Source organism: Cryptosporidium muris, genomic scaffold (genome assembly GCF_000006515.1).
Source record: "Cryptosporidium muris RN66 scf_1106632354003 genomic scaffold, whole genome shotgun sequence".
NCBI lineage: Eukaryota > Apicomplexa > Conoidasida > Eucoccidiorida > Cryptosporidiidae > Cryptosporidium > Cryptosporidium muris.
Genome location: NW_002196588.1, coordinates 1 through 24,307, shown reverse-complemented (window position 1 = coordinate 24,307; position 24,307 = coordinate 1). Strand labels below are relative to the sequence as shown.

General features: G+C 25.7%; 13 protein-coding genes across 13 annotated transcripts, besides 29 other annotated features; 7 read left to right on the top strand and 6 right to left on the bottom strand.

Moving 5' to 3' along the window:
* On the top strand, positions 1 to 583 carry CMU_022230 (uncharacterized protein; the record flags this gene model as incomplete). The annotated part of the gene is made up of 1 exon (XM_002142904.1): positions 1 to 583. A coding segment is annotated over one exon (583 nt), but the record flags the coding sequence as incomplete, so codon positions are not given.
* Positions 240 to 337: a microsatellite.
* A 2-nt stretch (positions 584 to 585) lies between the features above and the next one.
* CMU_022220 (uncharacterized protein) lies at positions 586 to 975 on the top strand (the record flags this gene model as incomplete). The annotated part of the gene is made up of 1 exon (XM_002142903.1): positions 586 to 975. One exon carries the CDS (start codon positions 586 to 588, stop codon positions 973 to 975), a length of 390 nt encoding a protein of 129 aa, XP_002142939.1.
* A 437-nt stretch (positions 976 to 1,412) lies between these two features.
* Positions 1,413 to 1,451: a sequence feature (AT_rich).
* A 191-nt stretch (positions 1,452 to 1,642) lies between these two features.
* Positions 1,643 to 1,714: a sequence feature (AT_rich).
* A 1,060-nt stretch (positions 1,715 to 2,774) lies between these two features.
* Positions 2,775 to 2,863: a sequence feature (AT_rich).
* Positions 2,864 to 3,191: 328 nt separating this feature from the next.
* Positions 3,192 to 3,306: a sequence feature (AT_rich).
* Positions 3,307 to 3,331: 25 nt separating this feature from the next.
* Positions 3,332 to 3,389: a sequence feature (AT_rich).
* A 209-nt stretch (positions 3,390 to 3,598) lies between these two features.
* Positions 3,599 to 3,645: a sequence feature (AT_rich).
* A 26-nt stretch (positions 3,646 to 3,671) lies between these two features.
* Positions 3,672 to 3,703: a sequence feature (AT_rich).
* Positions 3,704 to 3,737: 34 nt separating this feature from the next.
* Positions 3,738 to 3,822: a sequence feature (AT_rich).
* A 167-nt stretch (positions 3,823 to 3,989) lies between these two features.
* Positions 3,990 to 4,041: a sequence feature (AT_rich).
* CMU_022210 (acetyltransferase, GNAT family protein) lies at positions 4,031 to 4,498 on the bottom strand (the record flags this gene model as incomplete). Its single annotated transcript, XM_002142902.1, has 1 exon — positions 4,031 to 4,498. The coding sequence occupies one exon, from the start codon at positions 4,496 to 4,498 to the stop codon at positions 4,031 to 4,033; it is 468 nt and encodes a 155-aa protein (XP_002142938.1).
* A 6-nt stretch (positions 4,499 to 4,504) lies between these two features.
* Positions 4,505 to 4,562: a sequence feature (AT_rich).
* A 245-nt stretch (positions 4,563 to 4,807) lies between these two features.
* Positions 4,808 to 6,433, top strand: CMU_022200 (uncharacterized protein; the record flags this gene model as incomplete). Its single annotated transcript, XM_002142901.1, has 1 exon — positions 4,808 to 6,433. The coding sequence occupies one exon, from the start codon at positions 4,808 to 4,810 to the stop codon at positions 6,431 to 6,433; it is 1,626 nt and encodes a 541-aa protein (XP_002142937.1).
* Positions 4,819 to 4,846: a sequence feature (AT_rich).
* A 44-nt stretch (positions 6,434 to 6,477) lies between the features above and the next one.
* Positions 6,478 to 6,572: a microsatellite.
* A 12-nt stretch (positions 6,573 to 6,584) lies between these two features.
* Positions 6,585 to 9,401, bottom strand: CMU_022190 (uncharacterized protein; the record flags this gene model as incomplete). The annotated part of the gene is made up of 1 exon (XM_002142900.1): positions 6,585 to 9,401. One exon carries the CDS (start codon positions 9,399 to 9,401, stop codon positions 6,585 to 6,587), a length of 2,817 nt encoding a protein of 938 aa, XP_002142936.1.
* Positions 7,298 to 7,363: a sequence feature (AT_rich).
* Positions 7,409 to 7,432: a sequence feature (AT_rich).
* Positions 7,683 to 7,723: a sequence feature (AT_rich).
* A 619-nt stretch (positions 9,402 to 10,020) lies between the features above and the next one.
* Positions 10,021 to 11,781, top strand: CMU_022180 (uncharacterized protein; the record flags this gene model as incomplete). Its single annotated transcript, XM_002142899.1, has 1 exon — positions 10,021 to 11,781. The coding sequence occupies one exon, from the start codon at positions 10,021 to 10,023 to the stop codon at positions 11,779 to 11,781; it is 1,761 nt and encodes a 586-aa protein (XP_002142935.1).
* Positions 11,782 to 12,209: 428 nt separating this feature from the next.
* Positions 12,210 to 12,271: a sequence feature (AT_rich).
* Positions 12,272 to 12,563: 292 nt separating this feature from the next.
* Positions 12,564 to 12,627: a sequence feature (AT_rich).
* An 81-nt stretch (positions 12,628 to 12,708) lies between these two features.
* On the bottom strand, positions 12,709 to 13,281 carry CMU_022170 (uncharacterized protein; the record flags this gene model as incomplete). The annotated part of the gene is made up of 1 exon (XM_002142898.1): positions 12,709 to 13,281. One exon carries the CDS (start codon positions 13,279 to 13,281, stop codon positions 12,709 to 12,711), a length of 573 nt encoding a protein of 190 aa, XP_002142934.1.
* Positions 13,282 to 13,702: 421 nt separating this feature from the next.
* On the bottom strand, positions 13,703 to 17,029 carry CMU_022160 (proteasome/cyclosome repeat family protein; the record flags this gene model as incomplete). Its single annotated transcript, XM_002142897.1, has 1 exon — positions 13,703 to 17,029. One exon carries the CDS (start codon positions 17,027 to 17,029, stop codon positions 13,703 to 13,705), a length of 3,327 nt encoding a protein of 1,108 aa, XP_002142933.1.
* Positions 17,030 to 17,350: 321 nt separating this feature from the next.
* Positions 17,351 to 17,398: a sequence feature (AT_rich).
* Positions 17,399 to 17,477: 79 nt separating this feature from the next.
* Positions 17,478 to 17,978, top strand: CMU_022150 (protein phosphatase inhibitor, putative; the record flags this gene model as incomplete). Its single annotated transcript, XM_002142896.1, has 1 exon — positions 17,478 to 17,978. The coding sequence occupies one exon, from the start codon at positions 17,478 to 17,480 to the stop codon at positions 17,976 to 17,978; it is 501 nt and encodes a 166-aa protein (XP_002142932.1).
* A 230-nt stretch (positions 17,979 to 18,208) lies between these two features.
* Positions 18,209 to 18,352: a sequence feature (AT_rich).
* A 41-nt stretch (positions 18,353 to 18,393) lies between these two features.
* CMU_022140 (3' exoribonuclease family protein, putative) lies at positions 18,394 to 19,251 on the bottom strand (the record flags this gene model as incomplete). Its single annotated transcript, XM_002142895.1, has 2 exons — positions 18,394 to 19,131; positions 19,237 to 19,251. The coding sequence occupies 2 exons, from the start codon at positions 19,249 to 19,251 to the stop codon at positions 18,394 to 18,396; spliced, it is 753 nt and encodes a 250-aa protein (XP_002142931.1).
* Positions 19,252 to 19,512: 261 nt separating this feature from the next.
* On the top strand, positions 19,513 to 21,666 carry CMU_022130 (DNA polymerase eta, putative; the record flags this gene model as incomplete). The annotated part of the gene is made up of 1 exon (XM_002142894.1): positions 19,513 to 21,666. One exon carries the CDS (start codon positions 19,513 to 19,515, stop codon positions 21,664 to 21,666), a length of 2,154 nt encoding a protein of 717 aa, XP_002142930.1.
* Positions 19,964 to 19,993: a sequence feature (AT_rich).
* Positions 20,316 to 20,412: a sequence feature (AT_rich).
* Positions 21,211 to 21,309: a microsatellite.
* Positions 21,667 to 21,748: 82 nt separating the features above from the next.
* Positions 21,749 to 22,255, bottom strand: CMU_022120 (40S ribosomal protein S11, putative; the record flags this gene model as incomplete). Its single annotated transcript, XM_002142893.1, has 1 exon — positions 21,749 to 22,255. The coding sequence occupies one exon, from the start codon at positions 22,253 to 22,255 to the stop codon at positions 21,749 to 21,751; it is 507 nt and encodes a 168-aa protein (XP_002142929.1).
* Positions 22,256 to 22,287: 32 nt separating this feature from the next.
* Positions 22,288 to 22,309: a sequence feature (AT_rich).
* Positions 22,310 to 22,417: 108 nt separating this feature from the next.
* Positions 22,418 to 22,464: a sequence feature (AT_rich).
* A 95-nt stretch (positions 22,465 to 22,559) lies between these two features.
* Positions 22,560 to 22,793: a sequence feature (AT_rich).
* Positions 22,794 to 22,973: 180 nt separating this feature from the next.
* Positions 22,974 to 23,720, top strand: CMU_022110 (SRP40 C-terminal domain-containing protein; the record flags this gene model as incomplete). Its single annotated transcript, XM_002142892.1, has 1 exon — positions 22,974 to 23,720. One exon carries the CDS (start codon positions 22,974 to 22,976, stop codon positions 23,718 to 23,720), a length of 747 nt encoding a protein of 248 aa, XP_002142928.1.
* Positions 23,141 to 23,163: a sequence feature (AT_rich).
* A 16-nt stretch (positions 23,721 to 23,736) lies between the features above and the next one.
* Positions 23,737 to 23,795: a sequence feature (AT_rich).
* A 389-nt stretch (positions 23,796 to 24,184) lies between these two features.
* Positions 24,185 to 24,224: a sequence feature (AT_rich).
* Positions 24,225 to 24,307: the final 83 nt, after the last annotated feature.

The following is a 24,307-nucleotide window of genomic DNA, read 5'->3' as shown; positions in this document are numbered from 1 at the left end:
ATGTAAAGTTTGTAATTTATACAAACTAGAAATTCATAAAAAGGAAAAAAGTATAAGTAAATCACAAGAAGAAGTTAAAAATTTACTTTCTAGAATAAAAAAATGTACTAATTACCTTGTTAAACTAGAAGAGTCAGAACTATCAGCTAAAAGTGATAAGGGTGATAAATTGGATAACTTATCAGCACAACCATTACCACCATTACCATCAGTACCGTTAGCAAAAAATAGGCCATTACCACCATCACCATCACCATCACCATCACCATCACCATCACCATCACCATCACCATCACCATCACCATCACCATCACCACCACCACCACCACTACCACCAAAAAGTAGGCTACCACTACCACCAAAAAATAGGCTACCACTACCACCAAAAAATAGGCTACCACTACCACCAAAAATAGGCCACCACTACCACCAAAAAATAGGCTACCACTACCACCAAAAAATAGGCTACCACTACCAGCACCATCATTACAAAAGAAACCAGTACCAACACCAAGGAAGATTCCTCCTCAAGATACTCATAAGAAGCATGGTAAGGACTCTGAAAAACAAACTAATGCTTTAGATATGGGACACAAAGATATGGTATATGCTGAATTAAGTTTTGGAGGCAACCATAATGAAAATTATAAACCCGTTTCAGAATCTGATATAATATATAGTTTGCCTATGATTGTGGAAGGATCAGTAGTTACTGCTTCTCAATCTGAAGACTGTTCAGATGAAGATTTGAGATTAATTAAGAAGAAAATTTCAGATTTAGAGAACTTATATAAATATACTTCGGAATTGTCTAATAAGTGTGATAATGGTGACTGCAATTCAGAAGATTGCAAAGGATGTTCATATGCTCAAAGTTATAAATCTCAATTATTAGTTGAGTTGAAAGTTCTTAGTCACAAACTAAATAAGGATTTAGAGTATTGTAATAGAAAACGTAGAAATCTAAGTAAGTGAAAATGATTCAAAAGACTTAAAAGATAGTTTAAATTATCTGTGAAATAATATGGAGTATTAAATTAAGAAATATAAGTGATTTAAAAAGTTAAAGTAGGGATTAAAGAAATACATTTAAAGGATTCAACTAGAAAATAACCTGAATAACTAAAAGAATAGTAAAGTAAATTTGTTTAAAAAAGTATAAAGAGTTTAAATAAGAAGTATAAGTGAAAATTTTATGTGATATAAAATGCTTTATAATTATGGATGTATAGAACAGAACCTTAAAAGTTTAAAGGCTTCCTAATATTAATAGTATCTAATGGTATAATTCTCAGATATTTTACTTTAGATTTTTATTATTTCCTTTATTAATTATAAGGATTTCTAAGATTAAAAATAAGGATTGTTTTATTTTAAGCATAATTTTTATCATTTTTATTAATATTCGATGGAATTTATAAAAAAATTTAATATTACTTAATAAATAATAAGAATTTGTGTGGTATTTTATTTTGATATTTATACCCGTGTCTATGCATCTCCATGAATATTACACCCATTTATATTCGAATATACAGGCACATAGATAAATTACCCTCATTGGAATAATTTGAATATTACTTGTATTAAATATAATTCCACTTAATTGCACTTAATTAGAAATTGGACTTTTTTTTTTCTCTTTAATATTGTAAAATTTTATTATTTGATTAATTTGTAAGATACTTAAAATTTAGAAATGTTTTTATTAATAGTACACAAATTATCTAAATGGTTATCAACATTTATATTAGTTTATGGAATATTTCAAATATTAAATATTGAATATAATGATAATAAAGATATTTCAAAGGATATGGAATATATATCTTTTATTTATCTTAGGGTAAGTAAATTAAAAAAAAAAAGCTATTTTAACCAAAAGACTACATCATGTACAAAACCAGAGTTTGAAGAACTAATACAAGAATTAGTAGAATTATAAGTCAAATATTCTGAATTGAAAGTGAGAAATACATAATACTACTATTAACTATGAATTATAATTTAAGAACATATTTTAAAGAAGTGGGATAAAATATATACATGTATAAACAGTATAGAGCTTGAAAAGTTGTCAGAAATAAGAATAAATTTACAATTTGTATCAAAGAAATTTATATTCCAAGAATTCTTAGGAAATTAAGTTTAATTAAAGAAAGCTGAAATCTAGGTTAGCCTTTCTTGAAGAATACAAATAAAGAATAAAATAAATATGTTGTACTGAATGTGAAAGATATGACCTCTTATATGGCTTCTTAGGAGTTAGTAGTAATATATGTGTAAAATATGTAATGATTAAACAAGAAGTCAAAAGTATAGAAGAAACTTGGGTGATGATGAATTGAAAAAAAATAGATGCTTATATTAGCGAGTATATAAATGACTTTTCCAAGAATACCAGAAAATATGAATCCAGTTGTAGAATTAGAAGGTATAGTTACTAATGGTAATTATATTCAAGAGCCAAATTAATCAGAATTAACTGTATCAAGTCAGGAACTCGTAATACTATTACCACTATTACTAAAGATAAAATAAACCGATTTTAGTTTGTGTAATTAAAACTTAAACATAAAAAACTATAATTAGTACTACAAGAAAAAAAAGTGGACTAAAGAGAATCGTGATCACCATTATAATTTCTAGTGAAAATAATGTATACTGAAATGATCATTATTATATCAATAATTATATTAGATCTAATGTTTTGTAATATGAGATTTAGATTATCTGAAATAATATGATGATAAAAGGAATAAAAAATAACTGTGTTATAATTTAAAAATTTAAATAATGAAGAATTATATGGGTTAAATAGAAAATTCAAATTAAAAAAAAATTATGTGATAATTTAAAAATACTTCATAATTATGATATCGAATATAAAAAAGAATTTTGTTAAAAATCTTCATTTTATCGGGAATTATAGGAAAATCAAAAATCATTATTAAGGGAATCAAACAAAATTTTTTAAATAACAACAAAAGAAATTTAAATGATTTTATTGAGGAAACTAAAATATTTAATTAAGAAATAGAAACAACTTAAACAGTTAGAAGAGATACTAAGGGAATATATATGAAAAGATAAAACATTTCAATTGGAATTAGAAACAATTTAAACAGTTAAAAGTTGATAGAATATATTCAAAAGTTAGAATATTTAATTAAAAGATGAAATGATCTATCATATTTTAAATATTGAATTTTTTTTTTTGGTTATATATGATTTTTGATTTTATAAACTATTATATTAACTTTCTATAATATAATTAGTCAAAGAAAATCAATTTTTATTTTATTTCAACCATATGAATATCTTTTTGATCATATTTAAATAATGAATATATAAATTATAGTATCTATTAATATCTAATTGTTAAAATACTAGTTCTGAAGAATTACTAAGAAACAGATCCATAATTATATATACTTTTTTTAATATCTATGGTTATATTAAATCCTCAGTATATAATTTTGTGTTTATAGTCAAAAACTCTAATATATATGATTTTCTAAAGAATAACAAAAGTTCACAGTAATTCCAACTTTATATTAAATAATTTGCAATATGAGAATTAAGTAATTATAAACTCAATATAATAGTAATTAGTTTTGTAATATAATAATATATTTTTTTAAAGTGATTTGGTATCTTTCAGTAATTTCATTTAAAAAATAATTAATTTTCAATTAATATTGATTAGACCTTTAATAATAATGACCTCTAATATGAATAATTATGTAAATTAATTGTTAGTAATATTTGACTTTTAATTTTTTATTTAATAGATATACCTAACAAAAATAATAATATATAGATATTGAGTTTGTTATTTAAAAGACTTTCATTATAATGATAAATAATATAATATGTGGTTTGTGGTTTCTTTTTTCCTAAAAAAAAAAACATTTGAATTCCTAAGATATAAAAGTAGTATATTTAATAGCTAATAAAATACTTAAATAATTTCGTATAGACTTCAGTAAAATAAAAATTTAATTTTTTAATATTTCCATTAAATTTATTATATTAATTCTTTTGTTGGTGGTATAAAATATTGTCTCATTACCTTTGTATCCACAAATTCAAATCCTAAATTTGTATATATAGCTCTAGCAATTTCACATTCAACAGTAAGATCTAAACGACTGCACTTAAATTTATTTTTTGCTTCATCTATAATATGCTTACATAAAAAAGTTCCAATTCCTCTATTTCTATATTCAGTACTTACTATTAAATGTTCCAATCTTGCATCATCAGGTCGACCTAGATGAGGTAATATGTATAAACTAGCATAAGCTATTATTTTATCATTTTCAGTATCTAATATACAGTATGGATGAAATGAGGATACTTTTAATTTTTCTTTGACTTCTTCTTCTGTAAGATATGATGTACAACGTGTTACACCTTTCATTAAATTAAAAACTTCCTTATAATCTGTAAATTTTACCTTGCGTACTTCAAATGAGGATATTAAGTCTTGCATAATTCCTTTTTTTTTATTATAATTTTATATAAAAAAAAACTTCAATAAATTTTTATATTTTTTACCTTGAAAAAAATGTATATGAATATGAAAACTATAAAAAAGTTTTAGCCTTAGAATTTTAGACTCTATCGTAATAGTGAATAATGGTCATCTTTATGATAATATATATTCAATATAAATGAATACATGCATGCATTTTTTTTTTGCATGTAATAGTAAAAGGATGAATAATTTGATACCATTTTGGCGCCAAACTGCGCTATAATAGTATCGTGAATATTAATTTGTCTTATAGGAAATTTCTTTATGGAATCAGGATTAAATATAATTAATTCTAAATATATAGATTGTGATGCAAGATATAGGGTACATAAAAGAAGTAAGACTGTTCCTTTGTTAAAATCATACCAACGTTTACAATCTTCTAGATATAAATATTCATGTTATTCTTCAAAATTGATATCAAAAAATGGTTTATTAAAGATATTGTTCATAATTATTACTATATTAATAGTTATTGATATGATATTACGATATTATGGAATATTCTTTTTTAATGCTCTCTTTTTTTCAACACAATCAACAAAAGCAGATGGTGAAAATATAAATTTTGAAATATTAAGAAGTACTTTCGAACATTTTAATAAGTTAGATAGTAAAAGTATCTCTTTAGCACAAATGAGTAATGGAATTGGAGTAACTAGTAATAGATTTTTATCTTCAAGAAGTAAGATATATGAAATAAATTTTGAAAGTATTTTATATAGTAGAAGTAATATAAATTCATTACAAAAAAGAATTAAAGCAGATATTGAAAGAGGTAAAATTAGTGATATTGTCGGATTAATGGTATTATTATTAAAACATAAGAAGATAGGAACTGAATCTCCACTTTATAATATCATTAGAATATTACCACCTACAGATTGGTATACTGAAAATGGATTATTTTCAATGTCAAAGACAGATTTTGATGTTGCATCTTATGGTACAACAATGCAAGGAATTTATGCAGATGCTGAAAAACATTGTAATTCTGCAACATCATATATATATTCAATACAAATAAAACGTGAACTTGGATTACCTTTAACAGCTGACCATTCTAGTAGGGCACCAATAACACAAGCAGATGTTCAGTGGGCTTATATGATTATACGAACATATTCATTAAGTATAGAAAATGGTCTTGCATTTATACCACCTACCTTATTTATTAGAAAAGTAAATAAAGTATCTTCAATAAGGATAGAAATAGATAAAGAAGAGGATAATAAGAATATTAAAGGGATTTCAATTTATACATTAGGAAATATACAGAAAGGTGAAGAAATGGTTTTTGAAGATTTTAAAGGTATGACAGATGCAGAAATATATGTAAATCGTGGATTTTGGTTATTACCACCTCATAGAATGGTCATGCCTGTGGTATACCCTTTAAACCTACTTTCTGATGATGAAAATTTACAGAAAAGTTTACAAATATTACATGATTTTAACTGTTCTTTAAATTATACACATTATTATCAAATTGAACAGAATATCCCATTATTAAATGATTTTATACGTTGTTTAAAAATTATTGCTTTAATTAGATCAAAGATACCTAGTGAAATATTATTAAATAATGGGCAAAATTTATTAGGTAAACCTTCTACTCAGAAATGTGAAGTTGATGCAGCAGCAATTGGTATATCAATAATACAACAGAAAATAGATAAATTGAGATCTTCTGCTTTAAAAGTAATTGATCATTTTGGACATAAGACGACTCTTGAATTACCTGTTATAAAAGTTAGAGAAGCAGAAATGACTATATTAAAAGATATTATAAAAATATTGCATAATTGGTATAATATTGTAAGTGATGCTGATACATATGAAGCTTATTATTTTGACTTATTTTCAAGTATTCAAGGTTTTGAAAATTAGTTAATGAATTATATTACAATTAGAAAGTATTTTATAGGATTACTAATATATAAATAATAATATAAGAATATATAAAAATAGATAATAAATTAACAATGTTTTAAAAAATAAATAAATATCTATTTAAATATAGTAAATATGGACTTTCATATTATAAGTTAGAAGATACACCTTTAATCATATTTATAAATTCATTGTATAATGCATGAGTAACAGTAAATTCTTCTTGATGAGATAAGTACTGTTTAATTAAGACCCAGAAAGATTCAATTTCACCCTGAATTAGTGAAATATCAAATAAAATATTTACACTTTTTAAATAATTTATAGATTCAATTAGAAATCCATTAACAATACAAATAATCCAGTATGAGCAATGTTTATTTACAAGTTTTGTATTATCAAGATCTATATTTTTAAAAATTTGCCTTGATATAGCCCATTTCCCAAGCATTTGTACTTGTTGACTATTATTTATATATAATTCAGTAGTGAAAATTTTTTTTCTATTATTATTACTTTTAATACATAATTCACTATTTTTATTCGCACTTTCAAATGCACTTGTTGTATATACAATAATATTTGATAATTGTTTTAAAATATCTTTAAGTATATCCTCTAATCTTGATGTATTAAGTGCTATTGTTTGGATTTTATCTGTTAACTTTGATATATTCCATAGTACAAAAGTATGAAGAAATATAATCTCATATTTAGAAAACATTAGAGTCATAACTTGGGTAGTACTATCTTCTTCATTAAAATCTGAATACTCATGCTTATTAGCATTATTAATGAATATTTTCATAGTTTGATTATACAAATTAACTACTTTTGAAAGAGAATTTTTTCTTATACAGCAAAATAAATATAAAATTGAAAGAAAATATACTAATTGTCTTTCAAATATTAAATTATTTATATTAACATTCCATGGTGGGCTATGTTCACAATTGTTTGTTACAGATTTGGAATTATTATATTTTAAATTATTATCATGTACAAGTTCAATCAATATTTTTTCTTTTAAAACATTTAAATTAGGAATAGCCCTTGATGTATCATTAATTGATGTAATATATGACTTCAAAATTATTCCAATACAACTATCTATAATATCTTGATATGTTCTCTTTATAATTCTTAAAATAGAGTTCTCAGTTGTATCAGTATCAAGAATTCCAAAAGTTTCATATTCAGTGATAATCATACTTAGTCGTAATGTTATAGATTCATCACAAATTTCTTTATTAATTTTTATATATATATTTTTAATATCTTTTAAATCTTCTGTAGTAGATATATTTAATAAATCTTCCCAGATATTATTAGTAAAATATAAATGGCTACTAGTAGATATAACTTCGTTTATTACATATTTACACCAATCAATATAAGTTTTTGTTATCTGTTTAGTTAATTTCTGCCTATTTAAATATTTAGAAGTATCATTAAAATTCAACTCTTCTTGTTTATTAGTTCTATTTTGTGTTTCCTCTATACATTCACTTATATTAGAAATATGTATATCATTTATAGTTCTTATTATATTTTCAATTGATTCTTTCAAATAGTTAAACCCATATATTACAGATGAAATTGCAATTTTCAAATCATTTCTATTTCTAATTAATATTACATTACATAATGCTTGAATTGAATTAGTCATTATTTCTTGTAAACAATATTTTAATATAACTGAAGCTAAATCTAACAAGCCCTTATTTAACAAAATCTCTATTATACTTATTAAGGGTTCCATTATTCCCTTCCTAAAATTTTCACATCCAATAATAAATAAATTTGGTCTATCAATATTATTTGATATATCATTACCATCCAAGCTATAATTTGATCTATAATTGTTATTAATAACTTGACAATCTTCTATAACTTTTATTTTATCCATATTTATACTCTCAATTTCATTTATTATATTTTTTGTTTGATTATTGACTTTTTCAATATCTTCGCTTGAATCCTCAAAATCCTCATTTATATCATTAATATTACATATCTTTCTTTGAATCTCTAGGATAATATTAGATGATATGCAATCAAATTGATAAATTATATTTTTGTACAAATCATCTGTAAATATGTACTTCTCATCTCCGAGTGATATATATGCATCTATTGCTTTTCTACAGCAATCCAATATTTCTTCATTACTTGGATCCTCTAAATATTTCTCACATTCAATATTATTCTCAGTATTATTTTCATTTTGTATTGACTTATTTCCAGTAAAACATTTTCCTATAAGACGGGTTTTAAGTGCTACTATAGCTCTTTCAAAAAAGTCATTACATGTTTCTAGTATCTTCAAATATATCTTTGAATCTTTTGAAAGGTTCAATAGAACATCTTTCCACTTTCTGAATAATGATAATATTTTGTTATATTCCTCATTTAAGTAATAACTCTCTAAAAGCTGTTCCATAAATTTCAAACTGTCTAAAACATCTATACACTTTCTAATTATTGATATTTTATTTAACTTTTGCATCTCATAATTATTAAATAGCTCTTTCGTAAGTATTTCCATTGGTTGTTTCACTTGTTGAACTTGACTATTTAGCTTGTAAACACAATCAGGTATACTTGATAGATCACCATCTAAAGATTTCAAAATATTAGTACTATCCATAAATTTTGTATAATTTGTATATAAAAGTAGTTGCATATCTGTGTCATACTTTCTTATATTTTCAGATAGTTCATTAGCTATATAAAGCAAATCTTTCAAATTTCTTGTTTTAATTATTCCACTAAATACAGAGTTAATATCAAGACTTCTGTCTCTAAAGTCAATATCTGCTAAAATATCTATTATTTCTTTCTTATTCATATTATTTATGTCATTTTCCTCTGACTTTTCAACCTCTTCAGATTCTCCATAATATGCCTTTAGAAGATCATCTAAATGATCACGTCTTTTCTCTAGATTTAAGTTTAGCTCCATATGCGTACTTCTTTAATTATAATAATCTAATTCTGCATTTGAATTATTTAATGTAACAAAAATTTTACTTGTAAGTAATTCCCAAATATTCTGCATTTTGCATCGCTTGGCGCTAATAATGGTGGTACCGAATGTTTTTAGCTGGAATTTTTTTGTACAAAATTTTATCGCCACTTATCTTATGTATTTTATAAATTTTCAAAATATTGACCTATATTCATAATTAGACATAAAATATTCCATTTATTAGTTTTTAAATGGGTTATTTATTCGTTAATCTATCTTTTTTTTATTTCAATATCTGTTAAATAATTTATTCAGCTTATATTCTCAATAAGGATATAAATTTAAAAAGTAAGTAGGCTATATTAGCACTTGTGAAATTATTTTAAACTCTATAGGGGATTAAGTTTCTATTAGGTTTTCTTAGGTAGACTTCAAGTCAAGGTTTTATTTGATATTACTAAGGCGGGCCATTCACGGGATCTTTAATATTTTAAAGATAGTGATGTATATTATAGCTTTAAAGGAAATGTATACGAGTAAATGGACGGGTTTGAAATTTATACATTTAACTTTAATTGTCGTAATATGTAGTCACAATTCAATATTAAGTTTAATGGCTAAAAGTGCCTATTCACCTAATCTAAAATTACAGGATGAATCTTTAAGTGAGGATATAAAATTTGAGTTATTAAAACATACAATGGGTTCTAAGCCAAATATAAAGCCAGCTGATACAGGTATAAATACTTTAGACTTAAATGAGTCTGAGATATCGAATTCTCTTAGTCACGAAACTCCCTTACTCATCAATAAATCTAATGTTGAGGAGAATATAGAGAATAACTCAACTAAAGAAATAAATTTTGAGGTTGCATCTGAATATAGATCTGATGAAGAATCTCAAGAGAATGATACTGAGGATTTTGAAGAAAAGTCTCAAGAAGAAATATTTGACAGTTCCACTAAAGTAACTATAACACCTAGTAATGGTCCAACATTTAAAAAGATGAATATTAGTTATGACAAAGATGAGGATACCAGTTTTGACTCTATAGAGTTGATTAAAAAACAGAATAGAGAAGTTCCAGAATTCTATTATCAAGGTCCACAAATAAAAGAATATCAGGGAGATAATACAAATCCTAATATAAAACTGAATACAGCAACAAACAGACAATATATACCGGATCAAAAAGTTAAAAAAATAGAAAAATATGTTGGAGAAGAAAATTTTCCAATTATGAATCCAATAATGACTATAAATAAGCCAATAAATATATCGCAATCAACAGTTACAGAAGTTAATCCTGCATTCAACACTCTAGGTTCTATGGGTTCTATCAATCATAAAATAATTATTCCTTCTTTAAATATTAATCCAGTTCCTACTCAGAATTTTGTTCAAGCTCCAATTAATAATAAACCTAAAATAATAGTAAAAGACTCTATGATAAAGAAACCTAAAATTTTAACTAGTAAAGAAGGAATTATACCTAATCAAAAAGAAATTATACAGTTAAGACCAGAAATAATGCAGTTAACTAAAAAAGTAATACCAATTAGAAACAAGGCAGAAGAACAGAAGAAAGTTATACCAGTACCAGTAAAGAAGGTAATTGCACCTATTAAAAAGAAAGTTGAGGTCATTCCTGCAATAAAGAAACTTTCAATTCCGAAAATACCTAATAAAACTGTTAAATATATTTCTAAGCCATTAACTATGGTCAAACAACCTCCTCCAATGCTACAAGTAATTAATAGAATGCCAACTCCAATTGGACATATTCAAAAACCAAAACTAAAATTGGTAAAATCGAAACTTAGGAAAAGATTAATTCCAGTAGTCACTAAAAAACCTAAGAAACAGAAATCTTTAGCTACTGAAAAAGGATTTAAACTTAATAATTCTCGTTCTCCAAATGAGGTGAGAGTAAAAGAACTAAAAATAATAGAACCTAGTAGAGTAGTTATAAAGGAAATAAAACCTATTCCTGTGAAATCTCAATTGATGAAGCAAAATACAATAAAGGAGCAAAATTTTAACCAACCAAATATTATAATTCAATCAAATTCTCACGAGAAACCTCAGTTTGAATCGGGAATATTAAATGAAGGAATTCTTAACTATCCACTATTATCCAGTGTAGAATTTGGTATCCCAAATTTTCAACCACAGCAACTCAGGATTCCTGATGCTAAAGTAATGGGAGAAACATTTGATTTAAATACGAACAAAGCCTTACCATCTATTCCAGGTCGTAGTTACAGCAATCAAGCATCATGGTATAGGCAATCGACTATTTTATTTATATTGATGATAATAATTGTAGTCATTGGACTTGGATGCTTTTTTTTGTTTTATTTTTCTCGTTAAACTTTGAAAATGGACCGCAAAGGTATATCTTATAGTAAAAATAATACAATTAAGATATATTTTTAGAGCAAATACTTAAGTAAAAATGAATATTACTTTTTGTTTATATTTAATTTATACAGAAATGGATCTAGTTTCATTATAAGTTAATTTTACCTTTAATTAATATATTATATTCATACTCATTATTATAATATAGCTTTATTCTTCCTAATATTTGTAATAATTAACTATCATTATCTTATACAAGGAATTTTACAACTTCATTCTGTTTTGAGTTTAATTATTGGAAAATGAAATCTTATTAAATATTAAAGAATTATTACTATTCAAATTTAGTTTGGATAAAGAAATTAAACATAGGTAGTGAAAATATAAATTTTGGTTGATTTATTAGAGTTTTTATGTGCAACTTTTATATAACCTAGATATTATTCAATAATTCTAATATATTTTATTTATTGTAATGTTATAGAATTTTTAAATTAATGAGAGTTTGTATTTTAGATACCAATAGACTAAATGAGAATAACTAGTAACAAATTTTCTTTTTTCATATATAATCCCCTAGAGCCTATTATCTTAATTAAACTATTATTTTTTAAAGAGAAAAAAGTTTATATTTCCAAGTAAATAAGGTGTTTTGTTTGATTGTTATTATGTATTTAAGTATACTTTATAGTTTTTATACCTAAGAATTTACCTAGAAATCTAATGAACTTTATTTAATAGTATGTAATAATTTTTAAATTACTATATTTCTAGATTTAGTTGCTAATTTGTAATATATATTTACTTAATTGATATTAATAAATATTATCAAACTTAAATTTTATTGTTTATTATGTCATATAGAATACCTCATATATTTCTATCTATCATATATATTTTAAATAACAAATTTGCCCATGCTTGTATATTTTTATGCTATTTTGGTGAGTCTATTGTTGATGTATCTGATGAGGTATCTAAATTTAGTAAGCCAATCTTTTTTTTATGTTTCAATTGAAGTGAATTTTCAATAGAATCTTCAGTATATAATTCATTATTAAATCTATTATAGTTAGAATTTTCTGGAATGGGGTTATTATTAGAGTAGCTTAGTGGATCAGATAAAAAAGTGTTAACATTTGATTTTCTTTGTTCCTCTAAAATAAATAAGATATCTTCCAATTCACTACATCTTCTAGTTAATTTAGAATTCTCGTACTCTAGAGTTCCAAGTTTATTTTGTAATATTTCTAGTTTTGACTTTGCTTCTATGAGGACAGCATTCATCTCTCTGGTATAATTCTCCGAATCTATCTTGTATCTATCATATTCTTTAGATAAATCCTTTAAAAGTGATAACTCTAATGAGAGTGAATTTAATTTTTCCTTGTATCTCTTCTCTAACTGTCCTTGACTTCTTATATTTGATGTACGTAGCCTGTGTAACTCTTGTTGGAGACCTTCAATATCATTTTGATAATGTATGCATTTGCTACACTGAGTTTGCATAAATATATTGGTATTTGTATACTTGTATATGGTAACTACTCTACTTTATGCCTCAGATAACTATATAGTCTGCCTTCACTTTAATATATTTCTAGAAAGATATGAACCCGCTCGTTAAAATAAATAAATATGATCAAATACCGGGATATCCGATACTCCCCGATACTTTTAGTGCAAGATCAAGGTACATAGACCCACAACATATACGCACCAAGAGTTTTCTTAAGTGCGACATATTTGGAAAACACTAACAAATATTTTAAAACCAAATTTACAGTATAATAAATCTTAGTGAGTCTTCATTTAAGGAAAATTAACTTATGAATAAATAATGTAAATACTAAAGACCTACTAACAGTTGATATACTATAGTAAAGTAAAATTACATTATATCAAAGTAATAGTTAATTTTTCATTAATATTAACCATGCCACTCAAATGGCTGAGGTGGACTTTGTTCAGTAGTGGTTGACTCTACATGTTCATCCACAACACTTGGTTCCTGCTGCAAAGACTCTGTATTATTTTTGGTTGTATTGTCTTTAGTCTCACCAGTAACTTCAGCAAATTCCTCAGGTTCATCTGGTTTTGTATCCTTTAATAGGATAAATCCAGACATCTGTTTCGGGAATATAGGAATGTATCTAGAATCTGGTAAGTACTCAATATACTTAACTTGTGCTGGAAGTACTCTACATGGATTTTGTAAAATAGTCGTATCATCATGAACTAACTCTGTATCTAGACTTTTCATAGTGTTATCTTTATCTCCATTTATTGCATCAGTCTTATTATCAGTATTAATATCCACTAACATTGCAGTTGTACTCACTGCAGAAGTAGAATTCCCATTTTTAGTTTCGTCATCAATAGTCATTGCAGAGACTTCATTAACTTCAGTCTCAGTATTTGTAGTCATTTTCTTATTTTTCTTGTTTGCAGTTGATAAAACAGCAGTGAGGACAACTTTCTTATCTTCGTTCTTTGCAACAGAAAATGGTTTTGGATAATCAAACATTCCAATAGAAGCATTACATTTAACTTTGAAATTTTTTGGCATCTTAATATCTTCAGTAATTCCAATAAGGGCAGTTGGATAGTATACTAAAGATATACAATGTACTAATGGAAACCAGTACCAAAATTGCGAAAAAAGTGTAAGTCCAACAACAGATTTCGATCTTATATGACCAGTACGTGAGAATAAGGATGCCACAACATTCCTCCCTCCTGAATCTAATAAACCAACTCCTAAGATTGCACCAAATCTTGTCGTCACATGTTCATGTTTATCAGTACAAGCTTTAATCATTTGTTGCCTAATAGCATTTGTTTGATCACATAAAGTATTATTTAGTTGCATAAGCACAAAACCAAGCCCAATATATGCAGCTTGTCTAACAAAATCTGTAGTATCACTTGTCATATTTTTTAATATGGAAAGAGCACTTTGTAATCCAGTTCCACAGCAAGTCATACCCAATGTCAAAGCAGCAGCGTATCTTACATGTGGATTGTAGCTATCACAAAGTAATTTAAATACTTGTGGTATATTGTGTGCTCTATTACATAGAACTAAACCTAAAGCAAATACTGCAGCTCTTCTATTATCATCTGATAATTCGGAGACACATGAATGCAATAATTTTTCCAAAGCGAATTCATTCCCAGTACCACAGTAGGCTAACCCTAGAACATACAAGCTTCCATATCTTATAAAGTGTTCATTATCTGAATTCAACTGAAAGTATAAATCATTTGCTTCTTCCTCCTTCTGATACATAACAAGTCCCATTGCTAAAGAACAAGCCCGAACAATCTTCTCATGTTGTGTATCTTTTGCATAAGATAATAAGTCACTTATAACCTTAGAAGATCCAGATCCCAACATTACCATTCCTAGTGCATAAGCAGCTGCCTCACCTGCAACAGCATTATCCATATAAAGGATACTTTTTAATTCCTCATATATTTCCGGATCACATGATCCCATACAAAGTAGTCCTAAACCTAAGCATAATCCATGTTGCAATACTTCATTTCTTTGACAATTGTGAAGTTGATTCAGTAAATACTCCTTTATTTTATTATCAAAGTGATTGGCATGAATTAAACCAAGAGCATAATAAGCTCCACCTTCACTATATGGGCCTCCATGAGAATTAGATGTATTTGAAGTTCTCCCAATAGATGAACCTGGAATCCCCTCTCCATGACTAGGACCAGAAGATGTTGCATTATCTCCAGATATCGATTCTCCTGAGTATGATGTTTGAGGTAAGCAAGTAGATAGTACTTTAAATGATTCTTCTATATGACCCATATGAATAACGCCTAAAGAAGCAGATGTAGAGAATCTTGACCAATGAGTAGCTTTTCCAAGCCATTCCAAGTTATTTCTTAAAAAAACATCACAAGTAGTTCCAGCCTGCATCAATGCATGGGATATAACTAAAGCAGTATGGATAATTGAAGACCTTTGATCAGAATTACTTCTTATATAGTCCAAAAGTCCCAAATCAGGTTGATTATTCAAATATAGAAATTGTAAAGTTAAATTAATTGAGGCATCACCTCTTAGTATATACTCTAATTTATTCAAGGGTGTAGAGTGGATACTAGATCTTAGTGTTAGAATGTTAGATTTATTTGCAGTATTATTGTTAGAATTAACATTGATACTCTCATCTATTGGCTGATTTTGTTCATTTAAACTATCTGTACTAGATAACTTCTTTATTTCCTCTAACATTTTTAAAATAAGAGATTGATTTCCATAGTCCTTGAGAAGAAATGCAATTGAATATCCCATCAAGATATAATCTTTAGTTTTAATTAAATTATGTAGGATAAATGCCAATTTCTGGGAATTCCCAGTATGATACAAACATTCACAATATTGAGGTAATAATTCACTAATTTTAGTTATTTTCTCATTGATTATATCTCCATAGTATCCAATTTTATTTATACCAATATAACTTTCAATAGCTTCAATTAGAATATTGTAGCATTCCAATCTAAATTTGTTTGAGCTTACAATCATATGAGCTGATTCAACAAAATACTCAACTATAGATACCAAACTATCACATCTATCCCCTACATCATCTAAAATACTCCTCATAATATCGCATCTTCTAGCTTCTATTGCTATCCCTATAGCATCAATATAACTGCCATTAGCTGTACAACGCTTTATAAAATCAGACAAAATCTCCTCTAATCTCAAATCCACTCTATCTAATTCATTATAATAATAAAGATTGTTTGAGTTGGAGTTTGATTTATCTTTATCACTTTTATCTACAGACTCAGTCTTCTTGTATGCATCATTACAAACTCTTATAAATTCATCTACACACTTTACAACCATACATTGAGTATATGGGTTATTTTCAGAAGGATCAAACAACTTAGTGCAGTTAAGTAAATATTTTAAAGCTTCATTGTAATCTTCTAAATGAAAGTAAACTTTTGATGCCAATAGAGCAGCTAATTCCCTGTTTGAAAAGCTTTCATCTTCATAACAGCTCTCAATCAAACCTATACAATCAGCAATCTCATACCAGTAATTATCAACAATCATATTTAGTTGTTCCAATGCATATAACTTTAATTCCTCAGCATCTTCATCTAGTAATGCCAGATACACTGAAGCAGATGTCAGTTTAGATGAGATATTCTGCATTGCAGATACTCTAGATATTAACGAAATAGTGCCAGAATCCTCTAGTAATGTTACCATTCAATACTAAATATATTGACAAGAAAGAGTTTAGCTAATATCCCACTTGGAAGATGTTCTCCTTGTGTCAATATTCCAGTATACTGCAGGTATATCCAACCTAATTAGTTATAAAATAAACCGTACAAAACTACACTAAGCTTTTTTTTTATAATAAGACTTTGCCTCGTTGTAGTATAGTTTACTCTATTATTTGAATACCTCAATCTACACTCTTATTTCCTATCCCCCCCTCTCTTTCTTAGTTCGTGGGGTACAAGGATTATAAGCCTCTATAAACAAGCGCTTTTTGTGTGCTAGGTTTGCCGCTTATAAAAGGGGATTTATTATATTTTTTAATATAAGAATTTATAAAAAGTTTTATTAATTCCTTTTTTTTGTAGTTATCTATAAGAATAATAATAAATAAGTAATCATAAAATAATGGAGATTAAAGAGTTATACTAGAATGGCCAGAATAGTGGCAATTAGTAATTCTACACATAATTCTAAGAGCGCCAGAAATTATACAGGAGTTAATGCACATAACCTACAAAATAGGACTGAAAATCATAATATGAGAATGGCTACAACCACAACTATAGAAATTAACTCCTCGCTTAAAAATAGTAGTGCTACACAATTAATATCGTTGAGAACTGAGGAATATTATGAAAAGCAAGGAAACACTAATAAGGAGATAGATACTAATGAAAGTTTGACATCTTTTAATCATTTACAAAATAAACCAAAGGAATCAAACAAAAGTGGATCTCGAGTATGCTGGGATGAGAGTACAGTTGATAATGAATTTATGAATAAAAGAAAATCCAAAAAATGTTGTATATATCATAAACCAAAGCAATTTGGAGAATCATCCTCAGAAGATGACTCTGAAAGTGAAGAAATATGTAGTTATAATAATAGAAAAAAAATTATAGATAAGTATAGCAAAGTAAATGGTGATTAGAGTCTTTTTACATTAATAATCTTTTATTGTAACTTTTACTCTATGATTAACAACTGAACTAAAGTTACAAGTGTAGTAATCTATTTGTTAAAGTATATTATATTACCCAATTCTCTAATAAGACTTTATAAGATATATAGATAGTATTATTCAAGGAATAAAAAGAATAAGTTTACATAATAAAACTATTACAGATCACTTTGATAGGTAGATTAATAGGAGCTCTAAACATTAATATTTATATAATATTGTTTAATAAAAAAAGAATATATGTATTCAAGAATAATATTTCTAAATCTATATATAATTGTTTGTCTATATGCTTACAATTTTATTATATTATTCAAAAATATTAAAATGAAAAATTTAATTTACCAGGTATTTAAGTAACAGTATAAAAGTAATCTTCTATAAATTATTTCAAAGAAAAAGTATAATACCTCCTAATAGCATGTTGTCTTAAAATATTCCTTAGTATCTTTGATATATGTTTGCAAGCAGCTGCTGAGTGTTCAAGTAGAAGATTTAATATATCCTCATCAACCTTTGTATTTAATTCCATTGTTATAGGGGCAATGTTTTCATCAGTACTATAAATTGCAAAAGACATAATTGTCTTTAATACATCAAATTCTGCCTGTACAATATCATATAATGGGATTCTCCCATATAATCCAATAGTAGATGATATTACTAAATCTTTCATACCAATACCTGCATTAGCTAAGGCAAGAGATGTAGCATTTATCGCAGCAGATCTCACACCTCCATCAGCCTCTAAGACATTAATATTTATAATTATTTGTGATTTTACATATATCTCACTTATAGCTGATTCAAAAGTTCTTGTTATAATCAAACTATTTTCGGTACAAAACCTATCATTCTTTCCTCTTTTTCTTCTATCTGGAGTACAAAATGGAGACATTCTAAAGTTACAGTGTAGTTGTATACCTGACTGTGAAGATGAATTTAGAAGTGGTATGGGACCACAAATTGATGTAATCAATTTTGTCTGACCTTGCTCATAATATACACTACTATCACTTAAGTTTGATGTCCCATTGGATATCTTGCAACTTATTCTCCTAATCTCATTAAAACGACGTCCATCAATACGAAACCCCTCTGAGTTTAGTATTTCGTTAAATGACTATAGACAAGTATTAGTAAAAATATTACAAGACAAAAGTATAGCGCTGTAAAGGATCTTTATTTAGTTAAAAAAACTCAAAAGTTTTCCTTTATCTTTTTATACGCTTAAACTTACCATTATGTCAAGTTATTTAAATTATTGGAATATATCTTACATATAATGACTACTTCTAGTTAATTTATATACTTTAGTATCAATATTAAATAAATTAAGATACCCCAAATTGGCGGTATAAATACCGTCTAAATCATTTTTTGTATTTATAAGTAAATTGAATATTTAGGCTTAATATTAACCAGGTATAATCAAGTGTAGACATTATTCATATAAATTCAATTATATATTTTATAGTTGAAGGAATATGAAATCTCATAATATATGGAAGTAAATTATTTAGACTTCAACGAAACTAATACACACTTGAAACTTGAGAATGGAGATACTGGTACACTTCCTGAAAAAAAAAATTCAAAATTAGGAATTAATGATTATTTTACTACAAATAATATAACTATACAATCTAAGAAATATGCGGATATTTTATTAGAGGATATTATAGATGAATTTGTGAATCAATATAAACCTAATATGGTACCTAGAATAATTGCACTAATAGACATGGATGCATTCTTTACTCAAGTACAGCATAAAATTTGCAATATACCTAAAGATAAACCTCTTGTAGTATTACAAAGAAATACAGTTATAGCAGTTAATTACCCAGGAAAAGCTAGAGGTATTAAACGTGGTATGAAATTACAAGAAGCCTTATCTATATATCCGGATTTAGCAGTCCCAGAAACTACATATTATAACGATAAAATAGAAGATAATAATAATTACAATATAAAAAAAATTTCATTGGAAATTTATAGAGAAGCATCAAGAGAAATATTTGATAATATAGCAAACTATATTCCAAAATGCAAAATCCAAATTTCATCAATAGATGAAGCTTATATAGACCTATCTGAAAATATAAAATTAATACTTGAATATATTGTTTTAGTTTTGAAAGGTGAAAGATCTGATTATAGAGGTATTGAAGATTTATTATGTTTAACAGGTGAGGAGATATTAAATTATCAATTAAATATTGTAAAAAATCATAAAGAGATGAATTTTATGAAGTGTCTAATGGATTTATTTCCTGAATTATTCAATGAAAAGGAAAGATCTAGAATTTTTTTAATATTATTTAATTCATATAATGAAAAAGGAAAATTTTCATTATTTGATATTTATGGATTAAAATTTGATGAAATATTAATATTATTAGGAGCTACAATCATTTATAGAGTTAGGAATAGATTATTACAGGATCTTAATTATACTTGTAGTGCAGGTATATCTATAAATAAGATGCTTGCAAAATTGGTATGTTCTTTAAGAAAACCTAATGGCCAATCTGTACTACTTTCACGATGGATTAATCAATATATGGGGATATTACCAATATTGAAATTAAGATTGTTAGGTGGAAAGTTAGGAAAGTTAGTTTCAGAGAAACTTCCAATGGTAAGAATGTCATCAGATCTTCTACAATATAATAAGGGTACTTTAATAAAATTATTTGGTGAAAAGAATGGTGAATATTTATATAATACCTGCCGTGGTATAGATTTAGAAGCTGTTATAGAGACTCAACATTATCGTAGTATTTTATCATCAAAAAATTTTTATTCAGGTTTAGATAATTTAGATGAAATATTTAAATGGCTTCATATTTTTTCATCTGAACTTTCTGAAAGATCTAAAAACTTGTACAAAACATTAAAAATACGACCAACTAAGGTTGGAGTTACAATTCGTAATAAATTAAGTCAAAATAGAACAAGAGTACAATCAATAAATTATAGTGATCATACTCCTAATACAGATATTATATATAAAACTGCTAAGTTTATTTTTTTAAACAGATTTTATGAGCCTAATAATTCTAATATACAAAAAAAAGAATCTGATATAAATATTAGTTATATTAAAGATATATTTCCTTGTAAGTATCTTGGTGTTTCATTACATAATTTAATAAAGAATGATAGTAAATTTGATATATTACAATTTGATATTTCAAATAATAAAACCAATAATAAATTAAGATATGATGAAAATATTATAGAAAATTATAAAAATGAAAATAAAAATAATATACAAGAATTTGATAATAATAATTCATTAGATATATTACAAAGTACAAAAATTATAAATCAATTAGAAACAAATCCAAATATTAAAGAAGATATAATTGAATTGTCAAGTGACTCAGATAAAAGTGAAGATGAAACTTATAATTGTAATATTTGTCATCAAATATTGAAGTTATCTGGTAAACAACAACATGATAAATACCACCTAAATTTCAAATTACAAAGTAGTAAGTATCAAGATCCTATTAACAAACAAAGAACATTACTACTAAAGTCACCACTCAAGATAAATGAAAAGAAATCACATAATTTAAGGAGAAAGAGATCACTAAATATATATACAAGTGAAGATACATTAAAACAGACAAAATTGAATATATAGACATTTCAATAATCTAGTTTAAGAGATCTTTAAGAAATAGATCATTGATATTCACTAACTAATATTACTCTATATTAATTCTTTAGAATAATCGGAATTGTTTACGAGCTGTACCAAATATTTGATTCTTCTCTACTTTTAAAACATTAAATCTAACTGTCTTAGATAATGGACGGCATTGCCCAAATGTAATAATATCACCTTCTTTAACATCAAAGCATGGTGAACAATGAACAGAAATATTCTTATGTCTCTTTTCAAAACGATTGTATTTAGGAACATACTTCAAATAATTCCTCCTTACTACTATTGTTCTCTTCATTTTTGTGGAGATACACATACCTTTTAAGATACGTCCACGAATACTAACATTACCAGTAAATGGACATTTCTTATCAATATAAATACCATCCTTTGCTTCTGCTGGTACTGTAAATCCTAAACCTGGATCCTTAAAATAACGTGGGATTTTAGAATTCGACTTTTTTGATAAAAGTCTCTTTGCCCCAATAAAAATAGTTTCTTGTTTTTGAAAAGCCCTCTCTGTTTGAACATCAATTGAAGAAGCTTGGTGAACTTTTGAGGACATCTTAATTCAAAATTATTTAATAATCACACAGGTAATATTTTATTAATATTTTATCCCTACCCTTATTGGTTTAAATATATTCCAAAGGGAATTAACTATTATAAACAAATCAATTATTTCTTTTAAATATCAGTACTTGTCTTAGTATATAATATTAAGGTGTATATTATTTATAATAATAAATATTCAAGTCTTAATAATAAAATTAAGCGCTACAAAAACGTCTCTTGAGACGCCACGGTAACTGCAAAATATTTTCTAATAGTAAAATGGAGTTCTAACATTAGATCTTATTATTTGCCGCTAATTTATATAAATATATTTTTAGATTATTAAATAAATAGAATAATTTGTCAATATTTCAAAAGTAATTATTTATGATTATATTTTCCTCTTATTATTATCTTAATAATATTACTAAACCAATTTATAAAAAAAACAAATTTCTATTCAAAAAAATAAAAAACTATTAAATATTATATATTAAAGATCAATTTCTTAAACTATACAAATTTTATAAATTTATTTAATATTTTAAGACCAATAACTATATTCTTATACATCCTATTATATCTTTATATTAGATATCTTTATTTATATTTTGGCGGTTGTAAAATTATTACCCTAAGGTAATTTACTCATCAGATTATTATAAGGTAAAATACTTAAATAATCCTTATAATAAGAGAAAATTACAACTGATACCAAATATCTAATTATGTCAGATAATTCAATTTATTGTCTAATTATAATAAAAAAATTCTTAATTCAAAATGGCTTAAAAAAAGCTGTAAAATATATAGACAAAAAACTTACCGAAATATCGAACAATAATATTGAAGATATGGAAGATAATCTTCCTAATATTTTAGATTTACTTCAATCTTATAATAAAAATAATAATATATCAGATCCTATATTAAATTCCAAAAATAAAGTACAAAAAAAGAAAATTAAAAAGAATCATGATAAGGAGACAGATATAAAAAATATACAGTGTTTGGCAACCTTGACAGATTCTTTAAAAAATTCCAATAAAAAAAGTAAAAAAAGTGAAAAAATTAAATTAAATACTTGTGATAATATTTATACTGAACATTTTTGTACTTCTGATCATGATCAATTGGAATTTCATAATATTTACAAATCGCAGGTTAAGGATATAGAGACAATCAATTCTAACATTTATAAAAATAAACAAAGTCAAGAAAATAGGTTTAGTCGAATTAATGATTCATGGAATGAAAAAATTACTGATGAAAGGTTAAAAGATAACTCTTATTGGAATATGAAGAAGTATAATAAGGATAGTAGTGATTTTGCATCTAAAGCTGCAATAGAATTAGGGAAAGTTCGTGGAAAGAATTTCAGACAAGAGAAAGCAAAGAAAAAGAGATGCTCATGGAGAGGTTCTGGAAATATTTCATGTGAGGTGAATTCTGTACAATTCAATGATTCAGATTAAATTTATACTTCCCTTGATATTTAATAATAATTTATTCATTAAATAAATATATAATAGGTTATTTAATATTTATAAGGATATTAACAGGAAATAAAATAATTTTAAGCACTATATATATTAAATAATACTAGATAAATTTGATTATAACAATAAATTGTAGCTGGTTTTCTTTTCTTTTTATTTTCTTCTTAAATTAATATTTTATCATGCCATTTAGACTTTAAAATAGACCTATTCGGCGCTTTTATTCTAAATATTATCCGTTATATATTACTGAGGGGAATATTATTGGGAAGAATGAGAAAATGGAAATGATAGATCAGAGAACTGCTCTTTTTTCAACATTAAATAGCAGTAGAAATCGTTATTCTAGATATGATGAAGAGAAATATAAAGGGTCAATAATATCAAATAAGAAAAATACTACTGTAGATACTCAGGTATATACGGAATTCTACTTTTCCTTAATTTTTATCTATTCTAATATTAATTTAATTTTTAAATGATCTCTTTTATAGGCTATATTAGAAGAACAAAATGATCAATATATGATAGACTTAGAAGCTAAAATTTCAGACCTAAAAAGT